The sequence below is a fragment of the Carassius carassius genome, chromosome 3 (assembly GCF_963082965.1).
Source record: "Carassius carassius chromosome 3, fCarCar2.1, whole genome shotgun sequence".
Taxonomy (NCBI): Eukaryota; Metazoa; Chordata; class Actinopteri; order Cypriniformes; family Cyprinidae; genus Carassius; species Carassius carassius.
This window is the reverse complement of record NC_081757.1, coordinates 30,203,091-30,215,166: the sequence shown is the minus strand read 5'-3', so window position 1 is coordinate 30,215,166 and position 12,076 is coordinate 30,203,091. Positions and strand designations below refer to the sequence as shown.

At 35.9% G+C, this 12,076-nt stretch overlaps 1 protein-coding gene across 2 annotated transcripts in view; it reads right to left on the bottom strand.

Moving 5' to 3' along the window:
• Positions 1 to 12,076, bottom strand: part of plcb3 (phospholipase C, beta 3 (phosphatidylinositol-specific)) — a 51,152-nt gene that overhangs the window by 30,313 nt on the left and 8,763 nt on the right. For both annotated transcript variants that reach the window (XM_059535889.1, XM_059535897.1), the window contains exon 2: positions 5,429 to 5,512. In XM_059535889.1, the coding sequence (XP_059391872.1) occupies positions 5,429 to 5,512 (84 nt within the window). The remainder of the gene's footprint in view (positions 1 to 5,428; positions 5,513 to 12,076) is intronic.

Sequence of the window (12,076 nt, the reverse complement as noted above, 5' to 3'; positions counted from 1 at the left end):
ATAAAAGTATTGTCACTCTAGTCCATTTGTTCACTACCGAAGGTCGAAAGTGAGAGAGCAAGAAAGAGGAAGAGAGCATGAATGAGTAAGAGAGGGAGAGAGAACATGAGTGAGAGATTTTTTTTTGGAGGGCATGCTATTGGTGGAGGGCACAGGGCAAGTTATGCTCCAAAACTACCCTAACAGTCTGAACGATTTCCTGTATGCTTTCCCACACTTGCAGAAAGTCACAGGGAGAGAGAAAGAAATGAATATAAGTGAAAAGAACCAAGAGTAAAGGAGATACTACGAAAAGTGATAAAGAGGAGAGAGGAAGTGTCATGTCACCGTTTACAGTTAACGGACACACTGACGCCTTTCTGTTTCTCCCTGATGACAACCAGCTGTCCCTGACAGAGAATGACAGCCCTTAAGAAACAAAAATGAAAGGCAGAGAGCAGGGGGAGAAGAGAAAGATGTATGACGAGTGGAAACAGACACATTGTGAAAGCAAGACCAGTCAGAATGAGCCTGTGGGCTAAAGTGAACCAGAGAAGAGAGGCTAATGCAGCCTCAATCCCATCATTAGCCATTAGCTTCAGCACAGATGGGCTCCTCATCCTGCTTTATCACAAATAAATTCTTCTAATTGAAGAATAGCGAAAGCAAGAGTGCTGTTACCCTCCAAACACAATCTGCCATTAAGGACAGCGATACCGCTGTACACAATCCCACATCCTTTAGAGAACCACAAATTTACTAAAACTGACCAGATGCATGTCTGATGGAGCTTTCTGATGCGAATGCTAATCTATTATTGATTCTTCATAATAGCAGTGGTTTACACGCATTATGTAAAGCTTCCTTCTATTGGAAAAACATTAGCTCAACATGTCATTGCTTAGCTAACCATCTTTATATGATACAATCACCTCACACTGTCCCTAATTCAGTTAGTTTTCTAATTTTGCTAGACGCTCTGCTCTTAAAACCATAAAATGGATGGTTAAAACTTCAGCTGGTCATACAGTCAAAAAACGATTTCTTTAAGCACCCAATAAAAATTATACAAGACATTTTGTCAATTCAATATAGATTTTTTAAACAGCTACACTGGACAGAGGCACAGACTGATTTCTGTTGTCTTACGGCCAGGATACTTATACTGACACTCATTTGGTTTACACATGCCGTTATGATCAAGGTGCAGTGTGTTTTTGCATAATTAAGCTACAGTTTGCATATGTCTATTCAAGTATACATGACAAAATCCTGAATATTTGAAATATTTGCTAGTCACTTCTGTATTTCGGAGCGTGTTCACAATATCAAGGCCAACTGTAGTCTGACTGACACATTGACAAAGACAAGCTACTTCTCATTATCCAGGTCTGTTAATCTGACAGTTTGAAACGACAGTTATTGCTTTAGTCTGACTGCAACTGAACTTTTATACTCTTAACACAACAAACTTTCAACCTACTACAGACTATATCAATAATAAATGAAAGTAACGACAATAGCACAAATACAGGACACTGATACTGAACAACCTAAAGAGCACAGTAGGAAAATTCAACTTTGTCCATTTTTCTACAGTTATGTGAATAAATTCCTAAATTAAATTGGTTCATTGTAAAAAAAATAAAAAAATAATTCTCTGTATATACACTTGTACAGTTTTTTATATTTTTGAAGCAACCAATATTTTGATGTAACAAGCTTCTGATGGAGGGAAAGAAATCTTTCAGATTTACGTAAATTATCTCGGTGTTTAGATTTTTTTTGTATATATATATATATATATATATATATATATATAAGTTGTATTTGTGTAATTAACACCTTTTTGTTTGCCCGCAAATCAGTTCATTGTGAAAAAATTTACCTATGATCGTGTGTCTTCTCATCTAAAACTCCAGAGAACTAGTCAGTAATATGTTGGTAGGCTGAAAGTTCATGTCATTAACTAATCATTAAAGTGTCAGACTACACATGACCAAAGTCTAATTCAAGGGAAGTCTGTTCACACTGCCGCCATATTTGCAATGCTTCCAGGCAGCTGCTTTAGGCACGCAAAAGTACTAAAATCTCCCAAACTTGAAAAAGTCCCTGCAAGACATCATATTTTATTTGATTCTGTATCTACTTCTATTGTGACACCCTTTATTATCATGGTGGTTATAAGTTCTAAACTGTAAAATAGAAAAGCACCAGTATGCAATCTTGTAATAAGTGAAACAATGTCATTGTATTTTTCTAAACATTTCTGGCAACCAGTCTTTCTTTCTTTTTTCTTTTCTTTTTTTTATTAAATGTACATATGTGAATATGGATTGTCATTATGTTTAATATATTTTACAAACTATAATAGTTTAATATATAGTACATTTAATATATTTTGTTATATATAATATTTAATATATGGCAGATAATAATATTTTATTACATAAATACTGAGGCTTCTCACTTGTAAATTGCTAAATGTCTGCTAAATGAATAAATGTTAATGTTAATACCAATGTTAATTTGAAAAAATGCAAATGCTAACATTGCCCTTTACAACAGTAAAATTTTAGTTGTTTGCACCGATTCCTGCAGGTTAGTACAGATTATGCAACATCTTTCCTTTTTTTACAGAACACATATAAACTTAAATACACAAACACAACAGACAACAATGTGTTGGGTTTATAAGGAAGAACAGCAATGCACTTTTACACACACACACACACACACACACACACACACACACACACACACACACACACACACACAGTTTCTTTTTCCCTCTTTCTCTTATGGCATGACCTTGCTTGTGAGCGAAAGTAAACTGACTATTAATTTGGTATGTGCCATTTTCTTACCTATGCAACTTAATATGATGAGCCTGTGCGTGTGCCAGGGAAATACAAGGAAAGCAAGAAACCCAGGTAATGAATTGGACAGGATAATGGTGAAAAGTTCTAGAAGACAACTGAATCCTGCCATTTACTGTATGTCACTGCCTGTAGAGCTCAAGGCTATATGTGAAATCTAGTATCCACTAACCAGGTACTAGATTTGCCTTGAAAATAGACCACACATGCCGAAACGCCCACAAACGTGTTACACAGAATAACAGGACATTGTGATGGACACGCATGCAAACATGCCCTGTCAATTCAGTGGGCAGCACAGGGACTTTGTGGCTCGGCCACACACAAACAGCACAACAACAGAAAAAACCCTAAGGAATAAAGTGCAAGGGTGTGTTTTCATGCTCACAAAACCTGTTCTACCACAGCATTGTGTGAATGTGCCTCTCCAAAAACAAGTTTCATTTCTTTTTTTGTTCCTGGCAAAATCAAGCTTGACTGCGCATGTGCTGGTAAGCCTGTGAGAACGTGTGCGCGCTCTACAACTTCATCCAAAAAAAAGAGAGAGAGAAAGGGAACTGAGAATGACATAAAATGGATTCATGGAAGTGAGGCTGACTTTTAACAACCTTTCAGTACTTAGAAGGAAAAGAAATGGAGTGTGTTTGACAATGGCATCATTAAATATAATAATAGCGACATTAAATATAAATGTGCCTGAATCTGCAAGTAAGTTACTGAAGAGACGAGATGAGATGGCCTCTTTACTATTAACTGGAGAGGACAGGCTCCCCAGAGCCAATATTCCCTACGCCAAACAAGGTTACTGCCTTTCCTCCGGCGAAGATTGGCCTAGTGTCCTAATACCATATCGCAACACATTCAGCGCAACACCAATGCAACATCTATATTGATTCAAATATGCAGCTCTCAGCTTCTTGCACCAATGTTAAAGAAATAAACGCATTAGCACCTTTGGCACATGGCGTAATCTCCAAATAAAATACTCAGCTAGCAAAATAAACAATCCGTTTTGGCAACTGACATGAATCTGCTGCTGAGTAAATGTGAGTTTCACACACTGTGCTGTGTCTCCTCAGACTGCAGAAAGTCCCTTCTCTGAATTTACTGGAACCAGCTTGAGCTGAGTCCCCATACCACACATACCACACTGATCAGTACGAGAACAAGAGAAAAAAGAAAAACAACATATCTAATAACTATAGAGAGAGGATGGGAGGATGCCTTGATTGAATTTTACTGGATAAAATTTAATTTGATTCATGAGCACTCACATGATAAGCCCACATGGCAGGAGGAGAGAGAGGGGGAGACATACAGAAACAAAGCGATGACGCAGACAGGACTGATAATAGATAGGGCAGAATTGGCAGGACAGGTAAATTAAGTTACCATTAAAGATGGAGGGATATCAGAAAACATAGCTGTCAGTGAAAACCTTCTTCCGAGGTGTTTCTGATAAATTTGGGACACAGATGGACCTTCAAGTGGGACTTAAATATGCCATGGAGGGAAATATAAAAGATATTAAAACAAATATGTAAAAAAACAGATCACAATGCAAATGGGAGAATTACGTTATGGTCGTCACAATCGCAATGACAACATCCCAGAACAACGCTGTTCATATACTGCAGAGTAAAATTAAAGTAACTTATATTTAACCAGATTAATATGGAGAGGCACTCTCACTGCACGGTACATGGCGTTAGAACAGTTTGCTATTTAGGTTTGTATGTTAGCATGGACTCACTAACTTTAACGCTAATGTTAGCTAGTTTTAGCTGGAGATACCTTGCTAAAGCACAAGATGACTTTAAATGTTCTGCTTGAGCAGATGAAAAGTATAACTTAATGAGGGTATGACATCCAGAAAATGAACGTTTTCTTCTTCATTGTGATTGGAATTGAATGCTTAGGGACATTTTGCTCCGTTTTGGTTGGACTTGGAAATGGAATAAAATTTAATGGCATTGCCTGTCCTCTCAGGATAACTGGAATTAGTGTTACAAGTACCCTTGGGACATCGTATTTCCATTTTTGTAGCATATACATCATTAAACTGATGCAAGCTTCGGATCTTCCTCTATGGCGCTGAAACTTAAAGATGTCAGAGTTCCACTCACACTTTGATTTGTTTGTGTTTTTTTTTTTTACAGTGGATTCTAATCTTCAAAAATGACCTTGTATGATTTATGTCTTTTGAGTTCACCCTTCAGATTAGACTATAGAACTGTAGTGTTAATTGTTCAGGATTCAAAACGTTATTTCATATTCATATTATATCATCTTATACATATATTAGACCAATATGTCAAGACTGCCTAGGAAAAGCAATTATTATACCAGCAAACTCTAAATATATCGTGAAGCCCTAACTTGTAGAACCTCTGGATACCTTGTGTCCTAATTAGTTATAAGCAAACTGGCAAAAGTATTTAGCAATATATATGATAATTTCAGCTGAATTCTGTTTAAACAAAACACACAATACTTTGATAAACCTACATTAGAAGAGACTTGCTTGCTTAATACTATTTTAGAACTAGTGTTAAAAGAATATAACTGACCATGTTGTTCCCTCCAGACCAGTAGAGGAAGAATCCATCTGGGTCCACTTTAAGGGTTACAAGGCTGGGTATGCTGTTGGCCTCCTGAAAGCACAGAAGTGAAAGAAGCAATTAGGAGAATTCAGTACATTAATACAGTTTTGCTAACAACATCAGTACTTCTCCAAAGACCAGCAGAAAATCAGTCACTTATTGATATGAAAAGTGACGTGACATAGGCCACGACTTCCCCAACAGTTTTAGCAACTGACATGACTGCAAATGAAGACTAATCACTGAGAAACAGACACAGTTTAGAACATTTATTACATAGAAATAATTGTTGTTAATTCCATTGCAACTTCATTAAACTGATACTATGGTAACCAAATAGCACAGTAGCAGCCATGCCAATACTACACGTCAATGAAAAAAATACATCCAATCATCAGAAGAATGGCAGAGACAAAACATATGCATAAAGATCTGAAAGTAAGTTAGATAAATGGGAAGTGCCCGGAATGGGTGGATGGTCCTGAGGGACAGCGTGATTTAGAAATTAATGTAATGACTGAAACCAAAACCTCAAAAGGAACAAAGAGAGACATTAGAGGAGTTTAATGCACAAGTAACAGAGGCTGATTGCTGTCTACATATGACTGGATTGGTATATTGGCAAAATGTACACTTGTATTTATTTGTAAGCATGTAGGATGTACTGTATATTACACAAAATAATAGTGTTGTCAAATGATTCATCGTGATTAATCGAATCCAAAATAAAAGTTTGTGTACATGATATATATAATGCGTATTTTTATTATATATATTTCATATACAAATGTAATATTTTTCTCAAATGTATATATACATGCATGTGTACATGCACACACACATTATGTAAACAAAAACATTTATTTTGGATGCGATTTATCGCGATTTATCATTTGACAGTATTACAAAATGCACTACATTCAAAAGGCTCAGTACTCTTTTATTCAGTAAAATACTTTTATTCAGCAAGGATGCATGAAATTGATCAAAAAGACCTTTATAATTGCTACAATAATATTTCTATGTCAATTAAATGTTTTGAACTTAACACAATTTCCACAAAAATATTAAGCAGCATTTCATTAAGTTTGATAATGAGTAATGTTACCCATAACATTTTAGTAACATCTTTATTTTTTAAATGTCTCATTTATTGATTGGACTGCCAAAAGTATTACAAAAGTATTACTATTAAAATAAGATAATACATACTGTCTTTACATATATTATTGTAATATTTTAATAAGCAGTATATACTGTGCAGTTCAAAGTATGCTAACATTTCATACCAGTTTAAGGTGACATGAAATGTATTTGGACAATCAGTTAAGAGCTAATCTTATCTGTATGTGTTAGAGGTGAGACAGAAGTGACATTCAGCTGCTGAGCTGTCTTGTGGACTGTTTGCACATGATTCAATTAATCATGGAGCACAGATTTCCTTTACAACTTCTCTGAAATACTTCACCCGGTGCTGGCAGATATGAACATACACAGACACGCACAACAACAACAACAAGAAAGATAGAGAGAGAGCAGCAGACCTTGGTCAGGGTAAACAACATATTTCATCTGTCATGATTTAAAACAAGGATATGAAGGATAAAGTTCAGCGCATTCAACAGGTCCTATGGTCTTAAAGGGAGAGTTCACCCAAAGATTCTCATTAAACTTTGGAACACAGACGAAGATATTTGTAATAAAACCCGAGTGGTATCTGTTCCTCAACTGACTGCCTACGCAACTATCACTTTCAAGGCCTAGAAACGTAGTAAAGACATCACTGAAGTAGTCCATGTGACTCCAGTGGTTCAAATTTAATTTTTATTAGGTAACGGAAATGCTTTTTGTATAATGTTTTTCCATACAATGGAAGTCATTTAAAATTGTTTGGTTACCAACATTCTTCAAAATATCTTCTTTTACAGTATGTTCCAGAGAGAAGAACAACAAAAGTCATACAGGTTTTAGAAAGACATAACAGTAATTAAATGATTATCATTTTGGGGTAAACTAACCTTTAAGGTCCTAGGTTACTAATCTCCACAAATAGGAGTATTTGATGCACTGGTAATATTTTGGAAAGACAAAACAGGTTAAACAACATCACAACTTGAATGAACTGAATGAACTGTGTGAGTGTATATCATATTAAATGTGGTGTTGACCCTAACTAATGACCAGAGAGAAGGGTTCAAACTTTCTATTAGGTGAAATTTTGTTTGATAAACCATTTAAGCCAGACTTTGTCTGTGGCTGTGTGGAGGGGAGTGAGGTGACCCCTACCCTGTAAGGTTCTCATTAGTGTCTGAGTGTACACACAGGCTTATAAAAACCTGTTAAACTTCTCAAGGTCAAACCCTAATGATCACGCACACAAACACACACACACACACACACACACACACACACACACACACACACACACACACACACACACACACACACAGTGCCCTCTATAAATATTAGAACAGTAAAGACAAAAGTGTTCTGTTTGCTATGGAGACAAGAAATCTGTAAATATGATTAAAAGATGACTAGAGACAAACCTACAGAATGACACATTTTATTCTTGGGTGATTCAACACAAAGATGTTTTATCAGCTAAGAAGATCAGCAGTTTCATCTCCCTATCTGATGTGAGCATAAGCATTGGAACGGCTGCCTCACAGGTCTTTCTAAGTGTTCAGCTATGTCCTGTTGCATTCATTCTTCAGATATCAAAAGCAGGGAATGGGTCTTATCAGTTATATCCATTGCTTCTGCATTCTAAGTCTTGCATTCAATGATGACACACACAAACCAGGATGAAGACGAGGAAGCCAACTCTAAAAGAAAAGCAAGCAATATGGATGCTAAAAGAAAAGAGGACGTCAATTAGAACTATAGGAAAAACATAGGGCATGGAGAAATCGAGAATTTGGAAACTACCGGTGACATCAGCAACCAACGATGACCTGATCGGCTGAGAAAAACAGTAGTTGATGATAGACAAATCATAAAAGCTGTGAAAATGAACCCTAAAATACATGTCTATAAAATCACAACCTCCAGAAAGCTGTGGTGATGCTCTGTCAATTTGACACAGAATTACAGAAACTACACAGCAAGACGCAAACCTCTGCTCAGCACCAAAAATAGAAAGGCAAGATTCTTCACAAATGTGAACTGAGTTGATTGCAATGTATACACACACACACACATATATATATATATATATATACACACATATATACATATATATATATATATATATATATACACATATATACATATATATATATATATATATATACACATATATACATATATATATATATATATATATATATATACACACATATATATATACATATATATATATATACACACATATATATATACATATATATATATATATACACACATATATATATATATATATATATATATATATATATATACACACATATATATATATATATATATATATATATATTAGTGGTGGGCCATTATCGGCGTTAATGTGCTGCGTTAACATGCTGCCTTAACGTGAGACTCTTATCGGGCGATAAAAAAAATATCGCCGTTAATCTATTCTCAAAGTTGGGTTGGGAGATGGGTCTATACTAGGCGAGCTATGATGACTTTCACCTTGATATTTTAGCGGGGATGTATACCTAACCGAATCTGTAGGGGGCGAGAACGAGTCTTTAAACCTGTGTGTATGCCTACTGTGAAATTACCACATCAAACGTGACGTGCTAACATGGATGCAGCTAAGATGCCGCCGGGTTTGCTTTAGGGAAATTATATATATTATATATATTTTTTAAAGAAGCTTCCCAACGGAAACCTCGACAAGACGAATGTCTGTTTCACACATACTCCGTCTGCAGTGCGTATGCAGTCCGTGTGCGTTACGTATGTGGTGCAGAAGCATCACGGACTCATTGTGCTTCCACACAGGACGCGTTTGCAGTCCACCACTCGGTATGTGAACGATCGCTGCACTGCTGCAGACGCACCGCTCCTGGAGCGCACTGACGGACCGCAACCACATGACACTGGAATCAGTTTACTTGGGTGCATAAACAAAATATGAAACGCATACACACTGCAGACGGATTATGTGTGAAACAGGCGTAAGGTTGTTTGCACCTTGTGCAATGTGGAATTCGTTTACAGCTTTCTCAAGCAGATTGTTATGCATTTTGGAAACAGGAGATGAGCTCCTGGTCTAATGCACCACCTGTCTTGAGAAACCCGTTCTCAAAGACTTAACGTTACTTATAGTCATTTTTTTATTTCGGTAGCACACATATTCTGAATACCTTCGGCAGAATTCAAATGAGCCATTTTAATCTAGATTAATTCCAAGATTACAGTGAGATTAATCTATCCCACCTCTAATATAGATAAGATAGACAGACAGACAGACAGATATAGATAGACATAGATAGAGAAAATATATTTTTTTTACATTTCAAGAAGTGAAACTTCTTACATTAAAGTAAGACTCATTACATGTAAAGTAAAACAATTAAAAGGTGAATTTTTTTCTGCTTACAGCTCATGAAAGTCAAAGACAATTTACCCCAAAATAATATTAATACCTCAAACATAGCCAAAGCAAAAAATAAATTAATAACTTCACTTAAGAACAAAAAAAGGACAATAAAGGAACAAAGAAGATTGATTCCTGGTGTTTCTTCGCTCTACTCTCTTCCCTCATGATTTGCTTCAGCGTCCTTCATATAGCCACTTGAACCACGTGCACAACTAGATGCAGGTGCACTATATATAGCTGAGCCAAATTACAACTTCATCTTTGTGTGCACAGTTGAAATTTGTGCATGTCAGAGGACTCCAAATGGTCATCTGAGTAAACCATTAAAAGTGAACTGAAAGTTGTGGCCTGCACACGACAGCAGTGCATTCATTCTCTCAGACACACAGCTATTGCATCAACAACGTCAGTTATTTTAGTGGGTGAGTGGCCTGCTCTCTTGGCTCTTGAGTGTATTTGGCTTATACAGTATTTACATGCTTTTATAGCTCTTACATAATACACACACACACACACACACACACAATCTACAACATGACTGACTTGAACACCTTAAAGTCTGGAAATGCAGAAAGACAGTTGACAGAGGTGAAAAAAAAATATTGTGAAAATCTGCATAATCAAAGCTACCATTATTAAACCTGGGTTTTGTGTGTCAGCATGTAAATTTTATGTGCCATCTTGACAAAATGCAGCTTTTAGGTTAAGACGTCACCTTTGGACTTAGCAGGGCATAGACAAACATTACCCAGGAGTTAATTTTGTGATAATCACCTGACTGTACACTACCCCTCTTATTCCAAGGTTACTTTCCAAAAGAAAGAAATAAATGGACAGTATATACTGATTTGTGTAGACAATTTTGTATTATCTTATTTGTAGATTTGATTAAAGCTTTAGTTAAGAATAATACTCAAAAATATATGACTTAAGTAATAGATACCATGTGTTTAATATGATTAAAATAATAAAAATAATAATTCATTACATTTATATAGCACTTTTCTTGGCACTCAAAGTGCTTTTCATAGTCAGAGGGTATCTCCTCATCCACCACCATAAATGGATACAAGGGGTCATGAATTGAGACATGAAATTTACCTTGATGTTCTGACATGTAAGAGTGTATTAGTAGTTCAAACCTTACCTGTTAGTCCAAAAACAGCTTTTATTCAAACCAAGATAAGAAAATGACTCATTTCAGATTTGCACACAATTTGATGTAATAGTGCAACAAGTCTGCCATTCTTTTTTTGCTCAGTAGGCTACATTTCACTGTGGATTCTTTGGTAAATCAGTTGCAGTTTCGGCAGAGGCTTTGCAAACAGGCTTTTACTGTAAGATATGGACCTGACACAAATACCAAAACATGTAATTAACCATGTTCATTCTAATGCCTAATTTTAAATTATACACAGAAAGCGATCAAAGAAAGCTCCCGTTATAATCGATGGGGCTGTCAATCACACAGCGCAAGTTTATATTCAGTGACGCAGTCTACACTGCAAAATTAATCTCTTATTTACGTTGTTATGATGAAAAAATTTGTGAAAGTGCAAAACTGAAGTTGCAATGATAAGATCACTGAATTCATGCACTCAACAGTCTGTCATTGGGTACAATGCTCATGGCTTTATCATTTCATGAAAAGAGAGTTAATCTTAATATTATGTAATCACCGAATGTTCAGCAAACTAAATTATTCAGCAAAAAAAGGCAAAAAAATATATTTTGTTGTTCGGGCGAATAAGCGAAAAAGACGAATATGTACCAAACAATGACGTGACCCGATCAAACAGAAACGCTCACTAATGCAGCAAATGTCACAGTGTCGAAGCATTTCAAAGTGTCCAAGAAAGAAGCAAAATCAATACAAGCATAGACAGCGAGAGACTGATTAGTGTTGTATCTCATGTCTCCAATGAGAAGTGGAAGGGTGGTTGTTGCTGGTTACTGTATGATGATTGAAATCACGAAATGGCCTTAAACAAGTAGTACATAAACTGCAGAATGTTATGTTTTCAAATACACGCACAAATCACTTAGAAAAATACTCTTCATGAATG